Here is a 21996-nt window from a genome sequence, read left to right as displayed (position 1 = left end):
CACACCGCTGTACACCTATGCCTAAATTCTGGATTTCACCATTGATTTCTACAGGCAATTCTTATTTCCCAGATATTTAGAAATGGCTTTTCCAATCAAAACCTGGATTTTCAGTCCAGTCAATGAAATATGCCACTCTTATCTTTTTCTGTCTTTGTGAGGATACATCTTTCCTAGCCAGAAATCTATATGTCTCTGTGCCCATGCTGGCCCAATCATAGAGACAGGAAAAGTCCAGAGTGCAGTAAATCATTGTCTGCGTAAAGAATTCCCGAATTCACATTAGAGAATCCATTTTAAAAGTTACTCGACTGGGGGGTCTGAGAGCTGCCCATGGAAATCAATGAGAAAATCCAGGATATATATATTTTAAAACATAATTGGGTGTGGGCAGCAGCGTGTCCTCCTTGCACATCCAAATAAAAGGTACTAGCAAAAGGCTGAGTTCCTGCACGTTCGAATTACATTTTACTCTGTTTGAAAGATGTAATTTGTGTCGCTTTTAAACACATAAAAAATAGCCCTGCCATTGCAAATTCCAATGTCAACACAGCCCACTATCCACATATTTACAGGTCAGGGAGGCTGAGGCTGGGAGACAGCGGAGCTTGCAGCAGCTCTGCAATATAAGCCGCTCTTAACAATACAGGCTAGGAATCTGCCATACTTAGAATCAGACGATCATGGGTCCATCTAGCTCAGTACTGTCTAGTGGGGCGTCTGTTCTTTTAGAGCTGCTTCCCTCACAAACACAAAGTAATCTTATATAGATTTAATTAAGAGTTTATTAAGAAACAACTGGGTTTTCTCCTTCTTATTCCCCTCCCTTTCCCTTTCTGAGTTCCCCCTCCCTACACAAGGTCCCCACTGGGACAAACTTCTAAACAACAAAACATAAAAGATACTGGATAGAATGCAACAGGACTCTCCAAGGTTCAGGCAGGAGTGTCTTTACAGTTTTACCAGCAATATCTGGAGATGCCAGGAAAGAGAAACGGGACCTTCAGCCTGCAAGCAGATGCTCTGCCACTGAGCTAGGGCCTATCTCCTAAAGGAAATAATGCAAACCAGGTCAGGCTCTGCTGACAAAGACGATAACGTCTTTGGTAACTGGGCTTGGTAACGCTGGGCTTGGTAACGCAAGACCAGCTCTCCTTCCCATAGCATTACTATACACAACATTCACTTACTTTGCAGTCAAGAAGCAACACTAAAACAAATATACACAAGGGCTACAGTACGGATACTGGTTTGGATTTCTAGCACAAAATCCTCCATACAAAACATCCCTCCGGTTGCAGCAAAACTCGTCTTGTAACATTGACCCACCAAACCCCTTTCGACTCAGAATCCATTGCTCACTTGCATACACAGCTGTCTTGTGCTCAAGCTGACTTGCATGAAGATGCGTTGCACTTTTAAATGTTCAAAGCCACCACAAAGCGAAACAAAAGGGGAAAATACCACCAACCAACACCCACCCCGAGTTAAAAGAGCACGTTGCTGATACTGTAGAGGTTTGGGGGGGGGGCGGGGGCACCTCTTATTCAATTACATTAGATTAAAATCCTGGCTTTTTCCTTTGATTTTTGTGGGCAGCCCTCACTTCCGTTCTGAGCGGGGGTGGAGAGTGTCCATTCTCTATTGAAATCGAAAATTCAGATACGTGTCACTTTGGCCATTATTATATTTTCTATCAGAGGACCCTATAGACGTATAGATTGTCCTTGGGTATGTCGCTTTAGCTATTTCATACGTCTATGGTGCGTCGCTTTAGTTCCCCTTCCCCACTCTGTTGTAGCTATGTAATCGGACTCTGCCCCATTATGGGGATTGTAGTTCTGGCCTATAAAACGCTTCCTTTGCTTGCCATGGATTGTAAAGTGAAAAACTACAATTCCCAGAATGCACCGAGCTAAACGGCTCTGCTGCTTTTGGGGTGTGCGTAGCAGAGTGGAAGAAGTACAGAACAAGGAAGCAGCAAGCAGCATGTAATGGAGGAGGTAGGAAGATGTCTTGACTGCTCATCGTGGGGTGGGAGTAATTTCACTGATGCTTTTGTAAAGATATATTTGTTTTAATGTTTCTTCTTGGCTTCAGAGTAAGTGAATAATGTGTGTAAGTAATGCGATGATCTTTTATAGAGCTGTCAACTGTGTGGAAGTATTGGATTGTCTTTTATACGGATTTTGACTTTTAAGTAGAGAATCGATTTCTTTTTAAATATGAATATGAGTTGGTATAGTGTAGTGACTAAGACTGGAAAGTAGATCATGATCTACTGGTAGATCTCATAACGTTCTGAAGAAGACTGCTGCTTGAAATAAAGAAAGTTTGGCGGGCAAAACCAGAAGTTTTGTCTTGTGGAAAAGCACTGTGAACTCAGTTCTGGTACTGCAAATAAGTTACTGGGCTGTGTGTGTGCTCAGAGGCACCCTGATCTAATTCTAAGTGTATGTCCCCTGAGCCACTATTTTGTACCTGACTCTCATCCGACTCTTTGGTGGAAGTCTTTGTTTTTTACCAGAACCATGGCAAAAATCTGCATTCTACCTATCTAAGAGATATCAATTAGGAAGACCCTGTTTTGATCTTGGTTCTCTAATATATGGTTTTGAGTAAACCACACATTTTACTTATTTTTATACCACCCAAAACTTGTATCTCCGGGTGGTTTACAACAAAACATAGCTTCCTATCTGTAAGATGTGGAGAATACTGACCTATCTTACAAAGTGATTGTAAAGATTACACAAAGATATATTAAATGGAGTGTTTTGGACAACATAAAAATATTAAATAAATGCTTTATTTGTTGTTTAACAAACAAATTGCTTGTTACTATAATTAAGCAGAGAGGTGGACCTCAAAATAAATATTATGAAACTATTCATTATGTGTAGAAGGCCCTTTAGGGAACTTAAGCATTATAATCATACATAGCATTTATATGGCACCTGTTCAAAGCATTTCACATACTCCATTTCAGCTGTCCTTTCAATAGCCTTGTAAGGTGGGCCACTATTCTTATCCTTCTTTATGCAGAGAGCCAGCGTGGTGTAGTGGTTCGAGTACTGGACTAGGACCGGGGAGACCCGAGTTCAAATCCCCATTCAGCCATGATACTAGCTGGGTGACTCTGAGCCAGTCACTTCTCTCTCAGCCTAACCTACTTCACAGGGGTGTTGTGAAAGAGAAACTCAAGTATGTAGTACACCGCTCTGGGCTCCTTGGAGGAAGAGCGGGATATAAATGTAAAAATCATCATCATCATCTAGCAGTGGATCCTGCCTGTCAAGAGTACTATCTGTCTCTGTTATGCAGAATGGATTTTACGATTTTGCTGTTCCATCTTACTTTTTTTGGAAAATTCTGAGATGCTATTTATGTACAAACCCCCACCACCTCCTAAACTTCGGTATGGGTCCCTCCCATTTAGAGGTATTGTAACATGTCACCTAACCCTTTAATATTATTTGTTTGTATAGTACCATCCATGTAATTGACTATTATTTAGATAAATGACTTTATGGGGTGTTAATTTGTGGCTGTATCCATTATATGCATATTTATTTAGTTATTTTTTTTTAAGACACAAATTTTAATATGAATTTTATTATGGCTTTGGGTTGAAATAAATAGGTTTTGAACTGAACTGGCTATACAGTGCCACCAGTGAAACCAAATGTGTATCCTTAGCCCCAAGAAAGGCTTAGACTGAGTCTGTATTTAGAAGGAGAAGATGACAAAGGGAAGGAGAAGGTGGAGGAGCAAGAGGAAAAGAGCACATTATTTTATAAACTGAAGCAAAGAGCTGGGTCTCAAAAGAAGCATAATAAATGGTTTTGTTATGAAGTTCCATGAGGGGTCCTTGCACATCATCATCATAACATTTAGTGCTCAGAGCACTTTGTCTTGGCAATCTTTAAGACAACCCTGATGGATACATTGATAGTATTTCCCACATATACAGTAGACATTCCAGGGGGTGACGTGGGGGTTGCAATAATAGTGGCTTGCCTCACTCCATCTATGGAGTTTGTGGCTGAAGTGAGATTTGAATGAGGGACTGCCCAACTCTGACTGCATTTCTGCAACTTTGTTTTATGTATTTATTATGGTATTTGGCACCTTGCTCTTCAATCCAGAGGGTTTGCAGAACTGCTTGTAATAAAATTAGAGCCCATGAACAGTAAAACCAACAACAGTGAACAATAAAAGGCACAATTGGGAAGCGTACAACTATTAAACAGTTAAAACTGACAGCTCTAAAAGGCCTGGGGAGATTTGAAACACTTTAACCTGTTACCAAAAAGGGTTTTGGAGAAGGCAAACCTAGTTGGGGAGAGAATTCCAGTCAGGACATTGCCAGTGATAAAAACTTGCCTCTGGCTGCCTCTCGTCCTGTTTCTGATGACAGTGGGACCTGGAGGAGGATCTAATACATAATCAGGTTCATATGAGAAAATACCATCTTGTCTCCGATGCTGTTTAACATCTACGTGAAACTGCTGGGAGAGATCATCAGGGGATTTGGTGCAGGGTGTTATCACTATGCTGAGGACACCCAAATCTTTTTCTCCATGTCAGCATCATCAGGAGAAGGCATAACCTCCCTAAACGCCTGCCTGGAGGCAATAATGGCCTGGATGAGGGATAACAAACTGAGGCTGAATCCAGATAAGACACAGGTATTTATTCTGTGGGGTCGAAACACAGGAGATGATTTTGATCTGCCGGTTCTGGATGGGGTCATGCTTCTCCAGAAGGAACAGGTACGCAGTCTGGGGGTGCTTCTGGATCCGAACCTCTCCCTGGTGTCCCAGGCAGTGGCCAGAGGTGCTTTTTATCAGCTTCGGCTGATACGCCAGCTGAGTCCGTTTGTTGAGACTAACGACCTCAGAAGAGTGGTACATCTGGTAACCTCTAGGCTGGATTATTGCAATGTGCTCTATGTGGGGCTGCCTTTGAAACTTCAGTTGGTTCAGAATGTGGCAGCTAGGTTGGTCTCTGGGTCTTCTAGGAGAAACCATATTACTCCTGTGTTGAAGGAATTGCACTGGCTGCTGATACATTTCTGGGCAAAATAGAAGGTGCTGGTCATTACCTATAAAGCCCTAAACAGCATAGGCCCTGGGTATTTAAGAGAACGACTTCTTTGCCATGAGCCCCACCACCTGCTAAGTTCATCTGAAGAACTTCATCTACGACTGCCGCCAACTGATCTGGTGGAAACTTGGGAACGGGCCTTCTCTGTTGCAGCCCCTGGGCTTTGGAATGTGCTCCCTGTTGAAAATAAGAGCCTCCCCATCTCTGGCAACTTTAAAAAAGGCATTGAAGACACATTTATTCACCCAAGCTTTTAATTAGATTTATAGTTTTAAATAATTTTAATACTGGGTTTAAAATGTTTTTAATCATTTAAATGATTTTAATTGTTAATTGATTTGTTTTAAATGTTTTAATTTAATTAAATTAATTAATTTGATTTCTATACCGCCCTTCCAAAAATGGCTCAGGGCGGTTTACACAGAGTAATAATAAATAAATCAGATGGATCCCTGTCCCCAAAGGGCTCACAATCTAAAAAGAAACATAAGATAGACACCAGCAACAGTCACTGGAAGTACTGTGCTGGGGGTGGATAGCACCCAGTAATTTTAATTGTAAACTGCCCAGAGAAGCAAGTTTTGGGTGGTATAGGGATATTTTAAATAAAATAAATAAATATATGGCTCCTCAAGGACATTATAGCGCAGCATTGCACCATAAGTTATGTGTCCCAGCTGTGAGGCATCTGATGGAAGGTGATAATAATGAGACTGAAGTAGGCTTTAAAGTTAGGAATTATCCAGGTAGCAGTAAGTCCACTGATTTAATAGAGCTTATATCCACATAACTCTGTATAAGCGTGCATAGTATTACAGTTTTACAAGAATGTGGTAAGGAGTCAACGTCTGTAGTAAAAAAAACAGTTGGAAGCCATGGTGTTGTAAATGGAATACAGCAGATTCCCCCACCCCCTTCTATCCAGTTTTTAGTGAATGTTTGGGGCTATTCTAAGAGTCCCAGATGAAGGATCTTGAATTCCAAAATCTGGTTTCATCATGAATCCTGAATAAAAAAAATAAAACTCAGCTTTTCTAAATCCTGTGCACAGAGAGTTTTGGTATCCCAGTGTGGAACATTGCATCTGAGAGAGAGAGACTCATCTATGAAACTAATGCCACAAAAAGGTTTTTTCCCCTTCACTTTTGTAATAAAATTCTTTGGATTTTTAGAATTAATATTAGGCATCCTACTGACAAAAACCCAGGTTTTCCACATTATTGGTGTTGCCCACAGTGTTATATAGTATCTAAGCCTTTAACCACATTTTACACAATATATTTGAGGGGGTGAAGGGCATGTGTTGGAATAAAGTAAAGGTAAAGTGGTGCCGTCGAGTCAGTGTCGACTCCTGGTGCCCACAGAGCCCTGTGGTTTTCTTTGGTAGAATACAGGAGGGGTTTACCATTGCCATCTCCCACACAGTATGAGATGATGCCTTTCAGCATCTTCCTATATTGCTGCTGCCCAATATTGGTGTTTTGAAATATACCAAGGGGGATTTGAACCTGCAGCCTCTTGGTCGTTAGGCAAGTTATTTCCCCCTTGCGCCATTAGGTGGCTGTGTGTGTGAGGGTATTGATCAGCCTTAAACATTAGAATGGGAAAATGGTCAGAAACCATAAAATGAATAGCAGATCACTAGTTAATCTAGATAAAGTCTGAGTTATTAATACTTCAGTTAGACTGATGAAATTAATATCTTTGTAAATACTTACAATGTTGCAGTCACGGTAAAACTGGAATTCACAGTTGGCTAGTAGAAAATGTTGGCTACCAAGCCAGCAAGAATTTAGGGACTTCTGAATATGATGCTGAGGAAGAATGATTATACTTGAAATATGTTAGTTTTCTTTATATAGCCTTTTTGTCTTATCTGTTTCTCTTTGCTGCACAAAAGCGCCAGTTTATTTTGTTCCTAGTCTTTCCCTGGGACCTTTGAATAACTCGAGGCCATCATTTTATGTGAAAATGGTTAGTTACCATATTGAGAGTCCTGATGAGTGAGAATAAACAGGCATCACCTTCAATGCGTCAGCTGGTGATTATCCTGAAACTCCAGGCACTCTTGAATTTTGATTAGATACATCCAATTCAGTCTGTGTTGAGATCTGCTTTCAGCACAGAAATTGCCTTGGTTGCCATGATGGTGACCTATGCTGTTGGATGGACAGGGGAAGTATAATCCAGTTTATTCTCTTGGGGTTCTTGGCAGTTTCTAATCCATTCAGTCATGGTATCCTTCCGGATAGATTTTCAGGATTGGGGGCACTTGCCTTCAGTGATTCTTCTCCTACCTGAATGGCTAATTTCAGAAGCTGGTGCTCAGAGACTGCTGTTTGGCTTATGCTATGGTTTGCCAAGAGGTTCCGTTCTGTCTCCCATGCTGTTTAATATCTACATAAAATCATGGAGTGAGGTAATCCAGAGATTTAGAGTGATGTGCCTTCAGTACTTTGATTGTCACTCAGTTCTGTTTCTCCTTTTCATCCGAGTTGAGTTGAGGCAGTGGAAGTGCTGAATTCACGTCTAGAATCGATAATGGATAAAGGTCAATAAATGGAAATTCAATCCAGATGAGATGGAGGTAGTGTTGATAGGTGGTTTGTTTGACAGGGGAGTCGGTTCTCAACCTGCTCTGGGTGGGGTTGCCCTCCAGCTGAAGGATCAGGTTTTCAGTCTGCGTGTATTGTTTGATCCGACTGCCTCTAGATGAGAGGGCCTCCTCTGCCATTGTACCATCCATATGAACTGCCATCCCCAGAGAAGCTCGCCTGGAACCAACTTTATATTTTTGGTGCTTAGGGGAAACTTTATTTGCACAGGCATTTCAGCATGTTTCATAGGTGATTTTAATGTTTTTTTAAAAATATATTTTTGCTTTTGTGATTTTTTTTTATTGGTTTTGTAAATTGTGTTTTAAATTGAATTGTTTTTGAACTGTACATTGCCCTGGGAATTCTGTTATTGGTGGGGCTTATAATGTTTGAGGGGTAAGTCCGGCTTCCACCCAATTTCATTACTGAAATGACCGGTATGCATACCAATGCATCACTTGCGGTATCAGTCTTTCTCATCCTCTTTTGTAGCAATCTGCCTTCCTTTCTAAAGTTATTGTTTACATACCTTTAATGTTAATGCATTTTTCTGTTCTTTCAGCATCGTGTTTTCACACACACACACACACACACACACACACACACACCCCTCCAAAGAAGATATTCTGGAGTTTAGAAAAAGTGCAAAACTGATCCGGAGATGTGGTTGGGAGAAGGTTTCTTGGTGACACCATGAAGATCCAGCCAGTCAGCAACATGTACAGTCAGATTTTGCTTCAGTGTTGCAGAACCATTCCCCCCGCCCCCTACCCCCAGAGCACAGTCCTCTAGTTCATGTGGTATTTTGCTATTTAAAATAGAAAAGAGAGAAAGAGGACATAATGTATTAAAACTTCCCCTTCTTCCATGAGAATAGAAACTAACATGGGGCAATTCAGAAGGATGAGAAAATTATCCACCCATTCCTCATCTAGGATTAATTGGAGCAATAAAATAGGGTGAATCTGCAAACAGTAACCTTTAATTTGAAGTTGCCAGCGACCTTTGCTGAATGGAATTTACTTGTGATTAGACACAGAAGGATTTTAGCTATGGGGAAAGATAGGATTATTAATTTTTAAATTGCTGTTAGCCACTTTGAGCCTGTAGGAAAGAGTGGGATATAAATCTAACATAAACAAAACTGCTAGTCAATATAGCGCTATATCAAAATGTTGTATGGATCCTCTTTTAAAAAAAAATAAATCTGCTAGTTGGTTTTTCACAATGTCCCAGGCAGTGCTAAAGAGCTGTAGTGTGAAAGCCCCCTAACTAATCACTAGAAGGATATTGGCAAAATAATGATCATTCAAACTCAATTCTTTCTCTATATTTTTCATCTTCTGCTGGGAATGTCATAATGATTGCTTAGAAACCTTGCTTCTAAGCCCCTTGGTGAAGTGACATTTACTATCTTCTTTCCAGGTGGCTGGAGGCAAAGTGAAGAAACCAGGAAAACGGGGTCGTAAACCAGCCAAAATAGATTTGAAAGCCAAACTTGAGCGGAGCCGGCAGAGTGCAAGAGAATGCAGGGCAAGGAAGAAGTTGAGGTACCAGTACCTAGAAGAGCTGGTTTCGAGCAGAGAGAGAGCAATCTGTGCTCTTAGAGAAGAGCTGGAAATGGTAATCTCCCTTTTCTCTTTTTAACCTAACCCTTGTTTTGATGCAGAAAAATTATTTGAAAGAATGGAAAACCCCACCCATGTGCCACTCTTTCACTTGTCTAATAACAGGGAGATGCAGGCAGCCCTTTTATCATTGTCTACACTTGATGTGCGTAGAATTCTTCTCTCCACATGGCGGGATGACACAGGGAACTCATCCAGGTTCCCTGAATGGCCTCAGGGCAGTCTCTCTCATGTAGGGTAGCTTGGTTGACTGTCTTATCTGGTTAAGTATTAAAAGAGAGCTTTACCACATACCAAGTCCAGATGTGTAGTAGAATGTTCGGTGAGGTGTTCATCTGTATGCACTCAAGACAATTGGCTTTTCAAGTGATTACACACACACTGAGGCTATTACGACCGCTGGAAAGCAGCCTAAGGGAGCCCAGCCCGCTTTCCCGTGGTCGTCAGAACCACTGGGCTTGTGGGCGAGCCTGATGCCCAGCCCACCTAATTCCCACTCCCCTTAAACGAGGTTAGTGGAGCAAGCCCCGCTAGCCTGATCGTGAGTTGTTATGGTGCGGCTCCGTGCACCGGGTGCTCCTCAGACTGCCCTACGCACTTGCACGGGGCATTCTGGGTCTTCTGGGGGCCAGTCAGCCCCCGATCTCTGCTGCCCCAACTAGCTCCGTGATGGAGCTGGTAATAGTGTGGGCAGCCGATCCGGCTGCCCAGGGTGGGCTCCATGCTTGTCTGTGGGGAGAGTGGGTCAAGCCCACTCTCTCCACAGAAGCCCTGCAGGCTCTCCACACTGCTTGTGTGGAGAGCCTCATCTTGTGTAGTTATTACTTGGTAAGTGAGTGATCTACATTTATCTTCTGACTAGGAGTCTACACACACCTTCTATTGCTTTATAGAGTAAATGAGATAGCAGAATTGCCATCTGTCCTGTTCCCATTAGGGATGTGCGAACTGGTTTGACATCGAACCTGTTTGGTTCGACCGTTTGGGGTCGAACCAAACCACCACCAGTTTGGTCCGACCCTGGACCAAACGCACCCTGACTATTCGAGGAGTTCGCGAATTTTCCTATTATATTTTACAAAGAAAAAAAAAAAATTAACCTTCTCCCCTTTGGGAGAGTTCCTTGGGGAGGAGGGGGATCCACGGTGGTTCCCCCTCCCCCCGCCAGCCTCCGTTCTCACCCCCTCCAGCTCGTTCGACCAGTTTTAACTTTGGCGCGGTGGCCATTTTGGACGCCGCCGCGCCTGCGCAATTGGCCTCTAAGAGGCCAGCATGCCATCACTAATTTTTAATTTGTGGCCCCTACTCCGTTTCCTCCTCGCAGGGAGAAAGGATGGCGCTGGCACTTACTAAAAGCAACCGGTCCGGCACACACGGACAGAAGAGCCATCTCAATCAGGGTGGAGATTGGCTCTCAGAAGTGGCGTCTGCGATTCCAGTTCATTTTAGCCCATGCGCAGGCAGACGTCTCACCTTTCCACTAGGAGGAAAAGGGTGTCTGCGGAGAGCTGGTGTGCTAACTGGACCAGAGTCTCTCATGTCTGACTCCGAGTACGATTGTGGTAGAAGAGCAAAGAAGGGATGCTGTTTTTGTGCAGGAGACTGGAGTTGCTGTGTGGACTGTGGAGAGGATCCTGAGAGGATGCAGGTAGAAAGAGGTGGTGTGAAACTACAGAAAGATTTCCGCCAACTGCACCCTTCCTTTACCTGCCGGTACACAAACCAGTTACTAGTGCACGCACCTCCACACACAAAATGCCAAACGTAATTACATGTCAAAGTGTAAAGCCTGCCCAGCTGCTGGGAACACGGAGCATTTGAAGGCAACTACAATGGGAAAGCGAGCACCAAACTTTAGATATCCCTCTCCCCACCACCACCACCACCTTGCCCCTGGAGAAGGACTTGGGGATGGTTAACTTTTGCGCTTTCCCAAAGAAAAGGGGGAGGGGGCAGGGAGGGAGGTAGCATATTCACACCAGTTTTTGGCATTTTGGGAGTAATAATGGTTTTGGTTTAACCATCAGTTGCCAGTTCCAGATATTCATTCCAGTTACCAAGAGAGGACCAGGTACAACCTCACAAGCCGCTTCTGACATTTTTATTTTTAAATTGGTGCATTTAGTTAGCCCAGTAGAGTGATTAGAAGCAAGCCGGGTCTCCGCAGACACCCTTTTCCCAGTGGAAAGGTGAGACTTTTGCGCTTTCCCAAAGACAAGGAGTGGGGGAGCAGGGAGGGAGGTAGCACATTCACACCGTTTTTGCTGCATGTATAAGCCACCAGAGTTATCCCTTCACACCCCCAGCATCTCTCTCCCCCCGTCCCTTTCATCACCTCTATCTAAACTGGCCATTCCTCTGCTCAGCTCTAACACTTTTTTGGGGAAAGATTTGGTCCAGTTAGCATGCCAGCTCTCCGCAGACACCCTTTCCCTCCCAGTGGAAAGGTGAGACGTCTGCTTGTGCATGGGCTAAAATGAACTGGAATTGCAGACGCCACTTCTGAGAGCCGATCTCCACCCTGATAGAGGTGGCTGTTCTGTCCGTGTGTGCCGGACCGGTTGCTTTTAGTAAGTGCCAGCGCCATCCTTTTTCCCTGCGAGGAGGAAGCGGAACAAATTAACAATTAGTGATGGCATGCTGGCCTCTCAGAGGCCAATTGCGCAGGCGCGGCGGCGTCCAAAATGATCACCGCGCCAAAGTTAAAACCGGCTGAACGAGCTGGAGGGGGTGAGAATGGAGGCTGGCGGGGGGAGGGGGAACCACCGTGGACCCCCCGCCTCCCCAAGGATCTCCCCCAAAGGGGAGAAGGTAAAATATATATTTTTTCTTTGTAAAATATAATAGAAAAATATAATAGAAAAATTCGCGAACCCCCCTGAACCGAGCCGGGGGGGGGGGGGTTCGAGGTGGTGCCGGACCGAACTGGCCCAGTCTGGTTCGAGTCTGGTCTGGACTTGAACCGAACCAGGCCAGCCGGTACCATGCACATCCCTAGTTCCCATTAGTGGAGCGGAAGGACACAAATATTGTTCAAAGAATGACAATGGAGAATTGTAGGATTGTGCAATTTTTTTTTGCAGAATTATGTAGGTTCTGGAACCAGATCTTCTTGAACTGTTATGCCAGTGTTTCAGGGATTCATGTCCATTGCATACTAATGATTCTGTGCTAGAAGTTTTCAAACAGAGACCTAACAGAGATGAATCTGCACCGAACAAACTAGGTCTCCAGCTCTAAATGCCTATGATTCTGTTTGAAAACACGAGATAAAATTTCTGCACATTGCAGTAAGGTGACTTCACATGATCAGCTGAAAGTCATCAGGAAGTCCGGGAGAGGGAACTGGAGGTGTCCTCAGCGTGCACACTCATGTGCGGCATGTCATCTGAAGTCACCACCATGCCCAGTTACTGACATTCGCCCAAGATTCTATTGACTTTGTCAAGGCAACTTCAGGCCTTAGTGACAGTTGATTCTGCTAATGTCAACCCTTGGTAAAATCTCAGGAGAAGGAGGGTGGGAACTGGACTTGGGCTTCTGTGTGTCTTGTTGGCTTCAGGCAACATGCCACACGGGAGCATGTGCACTGCAGACACCTCAAATTATCTCTCCTGGATTTCTTGCTGAAGTGGTAACTCTTGCTGCACTGTTTAAGTGTGTTGTGGTTTTAATTTATTATTTTGAGCTGCCTTGAATTTGTGTGTGAAAATAAGCAGGCTATATACATTTTAAAAATAAATAGAGATGTGATGGCATTGTGCCTTAATTATACTCCTGTTCAAGGAGTAATTTTTTAAATAGGAGACCAAATATATGCTACTTTAAATTATTATAGTTGAAAAGGAAAATGGGAAATGATACATTTTCCATCACATGCACACACTCCAGCTCAGAGCTGTTCAGAATAGGCTGAACTTGCATTGTGTGTTTGGTTTTGTTTACATCCTGCCTTGCAAGTACAGCAGGTGAAGGCTGTGCATGACTATGAGACTTGTGGTTGTGTTGCCTGCAGTGGCTCCCACTGCATAGTGACTGAAAGTGTGAAGCTCCAGGCACCAAGGAAGGCAGTTGATGATTTGTGTCCAAAGCTTGTCCCCATGTACAACCATGCTGCTCTTTGTATGTTGAAGCAAAACGTCTGTAATAGGAGGAATCTTCTCTGCTGAACTTCTTGGTGAACAGGGTTTGTCTTGCTTCCTTGAGAATGGTGCACTCATTTGTTTGATCACAAAGCAGTCTCATGAGTTAGTGTTCTGCCTATTTGTATGTTTCAGTACAAGCAGTGGTGCATGGCAATGGACCAAGGAAAAATCCCATCTGAAATCAAAGCCCTCCTTAGTGGGGAAGAACAAAGCAAACCCCAGCAAAACATGTCCAAACATAACAAGGCTGTGAAGGCCGATGCAAACAGTCACAATCCCTGTAAGTATCAGTGTCTCTACATACATACCTACATACAAGGAAACCTTGCTATCTATTGATCCAACCTCTGTGGTTTCATGTTTCTACGATCGGCTAATTGACACCTGACAGCCTACGTGGGGGGAAATGGTTTTAAAAGGGTTCATTTTGCATATCCATGGTATTGGGGTGGCCGGAAATGACCTCTGGGGTCATTTCTGGCCACCATTTTGAGAAAAGGAGCCATTTTGTGGCTCATTTAAATAGAAAAATACGTTTTCCTACTATTTTTCACAGAAAAATTGGGGTTGGGGGTGGGCATTCCTGGACAGCTGGAGACCCACAGAGTATGGTAGGGCACTTTATTTCACTATTTTTTGCAGTTTTGGCCTTCCCCTCACATTTTCTACCCTCCAGGAACCTAATCCCCCCCCCCAACCACACACATCCCATTGACTTTAATGCCATGTTATCCATGGTGTTCCATTACCTGCAGTTGTAGGGCAGAAAGGAGCCCCGGTGGATAACGAGATTCAACTGTATATCAATCTTAACTTCATTATGGGTATGACAGTGAGCAAATGTGTAAAGATGTTGAAGAGCAACTATTTGTCAAACGGATTGCAAATATTAATATTGCTACCTCAAAGTGCAATCCTAAGCATGTGGAGGAGGAGCAGTAGTTTTTATTACTACTATTTAAAATATGTATACACTGTACTACTTTTCAACCAAAAAAAATCTCTCTATATGGTTTACACCACAAAAGGCATGAGAAAATTGTTCCTTGTCCCAAAAAGGGCTCACCACTAAATACAAAAAACAAACAAGCAAAACCCAAAAGAGTTGTCTGTCTCTAATCTAGACCTTGGAGTTCTTCTTGCGATCAGTGAGAAGAGCTCCGTAGAGGTCTGAGGGGAGAGCAGGTTTGACTCACCTGTCCCACAGATAATCGGCTCTCAGTCCCTGGGCAGGCGGATTGCTCGCTCTCTTAACCTCATTTAAGAGGGAGGCTTCACAGGCTGGTTTGCTGCCGTGTAGCCACCAGGATTGGGCCCGATCCCGGCAGTTCACACAAGCATGCAAAACCGGGCTGGGCTCCCTTAGTCCAGTTTTGCACGCTCATGTGAATAGCCTCATTATGTCAGATCTTTCAGTCTTTTTGGTTAACAAGCTGAAATTATGAATGGCTGTTAACAATTTGTAACCATTATGTTTGATTTCTCTTTCAGGGTGAAGATAAATCCACTGAGATGGAAGTCCTTTCCCCTCTTTTCTTAAAAAAAAAAAATTGAAATAATAAAAAAAAAGCAGTGATAACGCAGGTTTTGGATAACCTGACACTCCATCATGACATGTCTGTCAGTGATTATGCTGCAAACTGCAAAAATTTGATAGCAACCCAGTGGTAGTGAATATGCAGCTTTTAAGCTGGCTTGTTATATATTGCAACCTACATCATGCATGTAAAAATTCTTGCTGTAAGGGAGGAGGAACTAGCCAGACATGTAACAATTGCTTTTTGGGCTTGTGATTGTGATGTGTATTTATCTTTTCTGTTCATTTTTCATAGTAGTGGTTATTTAAAAAAAAAAGTCCAGTAAAATCTCATTTATTGTTCTTTGGACAGTGAAGTCATCTGTTCTGCATGCCTTTTGTAGCATATGTCAGGATGCTCACCTGTGTGTCCCATCGTAGGCTATGAATATGTGGCTACTCCCTTCTTTTCTATTCTTTCAGAACTGTTGTGGCCTAGTGGCTTAGAACATGACCTGTCAACCAGGAAGTCCCCGTCCCCCCTTCTGTCGTGAGCCCACTAGGTGGCCTGAGGCAAGCCACTCTGCCCTCAACCACCAGATGATAGTAGCATTAAGGAGTTGGGAGGGACTTTGGAGGTCTTCTAGTCTAGCCCCCGGCTCAGAACAGGAAGCTGCTACGGCATCTCAGACAGCTGGCTGTCCAGCCTCAGTTTGAAAAACGCCAGCAAAGCAGTGCCTATGATGGCATGAGGCAGACTGTTCCACTGTCAAATGGCTCTTACAGTTAGGAAATTCTTCCTAATGTCCAGCCTAAATCCGCTTCTTTGAAATTTCAATCCATTGGTTCTAGTCTGGCCCTCAGGAGCAACAGAAAAGAAGTCCATTCCTCCCCTGTGGGGCAGTTATTTGGAAACTGCTATCAGATCTCCATAGAAACATAGGAAGCTGCCATATACTGAGTCAGATCATTGGTCCATCTAGCTCAGTTTTGTCTACACAGACTAGCAGCAGCTTCTCCAACGTTGCATGCAGGAATCTCTCTCAGCCCTGTCTTGGAGAAGCCAGGGAGGGAACATGAAACCTTCTGCTCTTCCCAGAGCGGCTCTATCCCCTAAGGAGAATATCTTACAGTGCTCACACTTCTAGTCTCCCATTCATATGCAACCAGGGCAGACCCTGCTTAGCTAAGGGGACAAGTCATGCTTGCTACCACAAGACCAGCTCTCCTTTGGCCTATTTTTACAGAATTGTTGTCCGGGATGCCTAAGATAATATGCGCAAAGTGCTTTGAATACTCAAAAAGCTTTGTCTACAGCCTTACAAATAAATCCATGGAAGTTACTCACAGCTTGGAAGGGGCAGGGTAAAGTACCTCCTCTTCTTTCAATTTCCAAAAACTCTAGTTGTCTACAAGCACTTCTTTCTTGCATCAGGCAAGTGACTGTCTTCAACCATCCTCTACCATAAAAGCCTTGGGCGTGCGGCCGTGCCGCCCGTGTCTTTTTCGCCCATTCTGGGCATGCGCAGAGCGCATGCCCAGATCGGGCGAAAAAGATACGGCCGCCCAGAGACGGGCGGCCATGTTGGACCAGGCGGTGGCCACGGTGGAGCAACCGGCTCCGATGGCGGCCGCTGGCGTTACGGCGAGAGGGCCGGGAGGAGCAGAAGTGGCGGGCCGCGGAGCCGCGGCCTTGGCCAAAGGCAGCGGTGGCCGCAGCGGGGCGACTGGCCCCGATGGCGGCGGCCGCGACACCGGTGAGAGTCCGGGTGAGGCGGTGGCGGGGCGACTAGCCCCGATGGCAGCTGCGGCCTCAGCAAGAGGTGGCGGTAGCTGCGGCGGCCGAACAGGAAAGGACTGGGCCCGCTTGCGGCCGCACTCGGGGGCGGGGCCATAAATAAATCTCTTTTCCCCTTAAGGCTAGCGCCCGTTATTACAACGGGCTAAAAATTACTAGTAGCTATATAAAGCTTTAATGTGGTTTTTGTGTCCCTAAATCCATTTTTATGCTTAGATTCGCAGTCTTAGAGGTGTGTGTATGTGTGTGTATAAAGGTTTGCATTTGCTTGTTTGTAGAGAACATTAGTCAGAGGCTCAAAATATAATCTGACATCCCCCTTTGAGTCCAGTCTGGTTTATTGGTCGATTGGAACATGAGTGCTACATCTAAGGATGACCCAGTAGACGTTCTGTTGTGCCTGCAAAAGGGCAGAGCTAGAAAGAACCTCTGGTTGAATATAACTAGGACTTAAGGCAGAGCGCAATGTATTCTATGTTATGGAAATTAAAATTCTGTTTCAAGAAAAGCTGAATTGTGTAAACTTGGAAGAATGATGCTCTCTTTCTATAGTTTATTGAGCAGTCCTTACTATTTTGCATCATTCAAGTTTTTTGTAGTATAGCGACGTAGAAAGACAAGGAGCTGCAAATGGCCATGAAGCCCCCTCAGTCCTACAGAGCTCTCCCTGCCACTCTGGCTTTGGCAAGTTTAGTAGGCATTGCTCAGACACTTCAACTATATCTTTACAGCCATTAGGGTTAGAACCTTTTGACAGAAAGGGGAAGTTGGGAGCCTTAGGAAGCTGACTTCTGCACCCAAAGTCACTTTGAGGTCCCTGTGGCCCGGAGGCAGAGGTACAGTTCTAGCTTACGGTAAGCAGCAGTAAGGAGGTGTGCCATGGCAACAGGGAAGGGGAGGCATCCTGATCACTTCTACAACCCTCGCCCAGTGCCAGTGTACAGAGACAATTTGTTCTTTCCAGATAGCTCTAGAACCTCATTGACTGACCTATGAGCTGGCGCTTTGGGGCTGAGGTATGTAGGATTGGTTCTGTAGATACTCTTGGCAACTCAGACTTATTAGGAATCTCTATTGTAACCACCTTTAAGAAACCTGCCTCCCTCTCCCTTTGTGTCTGCATTGCCTTTTCTTTCTAGCCTTCTTTAACGCTTCTTCCAGTAGCTAAGGAAGTTTGGTCAAATACATGTCCTCATTATTCCGCTTGCTCACAGACTGGATGCACTCTAGTTCCTCACATGGCAAACTGTTCTTGGCCAGGACCTGGTTCTGTTGGAACATCTCTCTATTTTCTCTTTCCTATACGCTTCCAAGAATATGATTTACTTAAGTCAGAGGGCTCTAGCTGGAAATTTCCAGTGGAGAGCTTGGTAAAGGTGAAATTGTGCCGCCGAGTCAGTGTCGACCCCTGGCAACCACAGAGCCCTGTGGTTTTCTTTGTTAGAATACAGAAGGGGTTTACCATTGCCATTTCCCATGATGTATGAGATGATGCCTTTCAGCATCTTCCTATATTGCTGCTGCTTGTTACAGGTGTTTCCACATACCAGCGGAGATTCAGAGTAGCAACCTCTTGCTCCCTAGGCAAGTTACGTCCCCACTGTGCCATTAGGTGGCTTATGGAGATCTTAGGTCTGACTAATTCACTAGTCACAAGTCAAGTCCAAAATATGAGATTGTGTCACTAGTATGTACTGCTGTACATACAACTCCCCTCTGGGAGAGAAGTCAGCAGTGTTGCATAAGAGAATAGACTGTGTGTTGGTTTGATCTAGACATATAGCAGAATGAGATGGTAGAGTCCTGAGGATAAAACAGACTGTACCACTTCAGATGGCAGGTGGGAGAGCATACTTTTGGGTGCTCCCCTATGTGAAAAACTCTTTGCAGCTAGAAAATTAGCACAGCCAGGAGTGGAGCTGGGCTAAAATTCTTTTCATTAATCTGCTATTTTCATTTGCAAGAAGGTTTCCCCTGACCCATGGAGGACCATTAAAATCAACAACCATCTACTGTCCAGCGTGTTACACTTCACTCTACCATCTCCTTCTTCTCCTACAAATATTTATATACTATTCTTCAAGTAAAGTTCTTAAAGCCATTTACACTCGCTTTGCAACTGCAGGATGCCTTCATGGCAAGTTACTATTGCTTCTCATGCTCTCTTTGGCACAGTCAGTCAGGAATGGCACCTTCTGATCAGCGGGTTTCCTCCACAGTCATCGGTGCAGGCTGCACCAGGCATTTGGGTGCCTTGCTACTCCCTTGGGATGATGTCACTGCCCATAATATTGGCAGAGAGCATGGGGAGTAGGGCCTGCATAGGGCATTTCTGCTCTGAGGGGCACAGGGTGATGAATACATCTAACACAATGGATTAATTTTTCAAGGCACACTTCAGCCCTTCTCATGGCACACTATTGTGTCCTATCACATAGGCTGAGAATCAGTGTTCCATGCCACAGGTAGGCCCGTCATCCATCCTTTTCATGTCCAGGCATACCATAATCTGCAGGCTGTGCCACTTGAGGATTCTGTACACTAGTTTGGCCATCAATGGATTAATCTGACCAATTGAATGAATTCTATTTTTCAGTACTTAATTCAAAGGGTCATTATTTGTGAAATGGGTTACGGACCCGTACTAGGGCAGGGCAAGCCCCCTTCTAAAATATTCTCTGCCCACCACTCCCCAAATCTTTTGCAAACATAATTTTTAAATAACTGAATGTTGCTTGCACATAGATCCAATGGGGGCCCGATAACTTGACCTCCCTACTGGTGTGTGTGTGTGTGTGTGTGTGTGTGTGCCCCACCACCAAAGTTTAGGCTGGCTATGTGAGATGAGATGGCCAATTTAAACAGTAGTGAATAAACCATTTAAAATGAATTGCTGTGGTAGTTTTTACAAATAGACACCTTTTTGGTATAGTTTTTAAAGCCTGTATAATTGCATGCTGCATTGCCTATGTAAAGCCTGCTTGCTAATGCTGTCGTTGAATTAAAAACGAACGCAGTTTTTCCCCTGCCCAGTGCAATCAAGGATTGGCTTTGGAAGGCGGGGTGGCATTTGTAACCTACCTGGCTGGTTGGGTGAGAGCTGGGGAAAGAGAATCAAGAAGTAGTCCATCTAGTCTTCAGGTACGGGCTTCTCTTGCTGAATTAAGCATGTAGCAGTTCCATACACCAATAAAAGGTGATGGGAGAAAATCTATGTGCAGAGTGATGGTTGGACTTTTATAACTGGTTGATTCAATCCGGAATTTTTGATGCATGGAAGTCCTGCAGACTCTATAACATTGTGCTTCTGAAAAGGAGAGGCTTTGTTGCAACCTGATGCCTTTTTCACAAATTTGGTGTGGAGAAAATACTTTGAATCTATTTATTCCAAGACCCCAGTCTGTCTTTTCTTTTTGTCTTGTTTTGGTCTTTTTATTTTAAAAAAATCTAGTCAAAACCTTACTGTAGTGAGATAGCAGTAGTCCTCTGCCTGATTGGTTTCCCCTCAGACAAGAGCCCTATTCAGACGTGTTAAAATATAAGTGCCCTACACACTTTCAGCTTTCAGACAATCCAGGCTGCCTCTCATAGAAGTGCTGGCCATCGTGGTTATGGCATTTCCCTCTTTGTACAAACGGTGCCTTAACTGTGAGCGGATGAGCTGAAGCGGGTGAGTGACACACTGGGGCGGGGTTTTCGGCCTGTTTCAGAGCTGAAAGCATAGAGGGCACTTATATTTGTATAACGTCTGAATGGGGCCACTGGGCCATTCAGTAAGAGGGGTGAGGGCCGTTTTCCTCCCAATATATTGGTGTCCTTAAGTGCAGCACAGATCTTGAGAGCCACTTAAAGGCAGAGTGTGCCGTTGAGTCGGTGTCGACTCCTGGGGACCACAGAGCCCTGTGGTTGTCTTTAGTAGAATACAGGAGGGGTTTACCATTGCCATCTCCTGTGCAGTATGAGATGATGCCTTTCAGCATGTTCCTATATCACTGCTGCCCAATATAGGTGTCTGGAAACATAGCAGTGGGGATTTGAACTGGCAGCCTCTGGCTTGCTAGTCAATTCATTTCCCTGCTGTACCATTAGGTGGCCTGAGAACCACTTACTTGCATGAAAAAAGTGAATGAGTGTATTCAAGAACTTTGCTGTGGGTGTTTGATGGCTAAACATGCCCTTATTGGCGCATTTTTTTGAGGTAGAAGATTTTGTCCCTCCTTCCCCTTCTCAAATCATGCAGATTGTTGTTCATATTCTTTTAAAAAATGGAGAAGGGGGGAAACAATGGAAAGATTTTTAAAAACTGGAGAGAAAATAATGTAGCAATTCCTGCCAAATAAACCAACCTACCTGCCACACCACCCAGTACACACACTGTGCACAATATAACTCTGACATCCACAGCATCGGACAGAAGATGGAAACTGTGAGTTTATTTTTAATTTTAAAAAAAGGCCAAGAACGCCTCCACTTCTACTTTGTAGACAATACAGCAATAGAGAGACAGAAACCATTAAGTTTGTGGTTTAAAATGAGAGTAATGTACTCTGTATATGCACAGAAGTTCTGTCCTCTGACAGCTCTTTCAATGTAATATTTTGTGTTTGTCTTTCTGTTTGTGATTTTCCAGTTTGTGGTTTTGTTGTAATTGTAACTGGGTAGTGTATGAGGCTAATCCAGACCAGGTTTTTCAGGAGATCCAGAGAAGAAAACTAGGTCTCTGTAGCCTGGCTTGAGTGATTCTAAATAAAACCGGTGTTTTTTTTCAAACTGTTCTAAGTCTTTTCTTCAAGCATAAAGAGCAGCTTGGTATCTCACAGTAGCCTCTTTGTACCTTGTCTCTTACAGGATCTAGTGAACTGAAATGCACTCTTTGTGTGCTCAGAGGCTGTGTCCTCTGCTGTCAGCTTTTAAAATGTACTACTTCATAGATAGTGGGGGGGGGGAGATAGACACCAATAAATGTGATTAAATGTGCCACAATTTTATTAAAATAGCACAAATTTAGCAACCTAATATTAGTGTGGAAGAAATATCTATAATGCCTTTTTAAAAGCTGATAGTGCACACTGGCATTGATGGTTAGCTGCAATGCACGTGGCACTGGTTCTCTGAACCCAGTTTGTATTTTTTGAATGGCTAATCTATTTTTCTTGTAAGGGAGGGGGAGCAATATATGAAACAAGTTTTTAGAATGAAAATA

At 43.9% G+C, this 21996-nt stretch overlaps 1 protein-coding gene across 4 annotated transcripts; it reads left to right on the top strand.

The window, feature by feature from the left end:
* The first annotated feature begins 1873 nt into the window (after positions 1 to 1873).
* CREBL2 (cAMP responsive element binding protein like 2) lies at positions 1874 to 17112 on the top strand. Of its 4 annotated transcripts, XM_053253035.1 has the most exons (5): positions 1975 to 2003; positions 4591 to 4691; positions 9132 to 9329; positions 13612 to 13759; positions 14971 to 17112. In XM_053253035.1, exons 2-5 carry the CDS (start codon positions 4641 to 4643, stop codon positions 14973 to 14975), a joined length of 402 nt encoding a protein of 133 aa, XP_053109010.1. In that variant the 5' UTR covers positions 1975 to 2003; positions 4591 to 4640; the 3' UTR covers positions 14976 to 17112. The 4 variants fall into 4 exon arrangements, with proteins under 4 accessions (XP_053109012.1, XP_053109010.1, XP_053109011.1 ...); XM_053253037.1 differs by lacking the exon at positions 4591 to 4691 and having other exon boundaries at positions 1874 to 2003; XM_053253036.1 differs by lacking the exons at positions 1975 to 2003; positions 4591 to 4691 and adding an exon at positions 2017 to 2101.
* The last annotated feature ends 4884 nt before the right edge of the window (positions 17113 to 21996 follow it).

This window comes from Hemicordylus capensis, chromosome 5, assembly GCF_027244095.1.
Source record: "Hemicordylus capensis ecotype Gifberg chromosome 5, rHemCap1.1.pri, whole genome shotgun sequence".
Lineage (NCBI taxonomy): Eukaryota > Metazoa > Chordata > Lepidosauria > Squamata > Cordylidae > Hemicordylus > Hemicordylus capensis.
The sequence above is the reverse complement of the archived record's forward strand: the minus strand, read 5'-3'. Positions and strand labels throughout refer to the sequence as shown.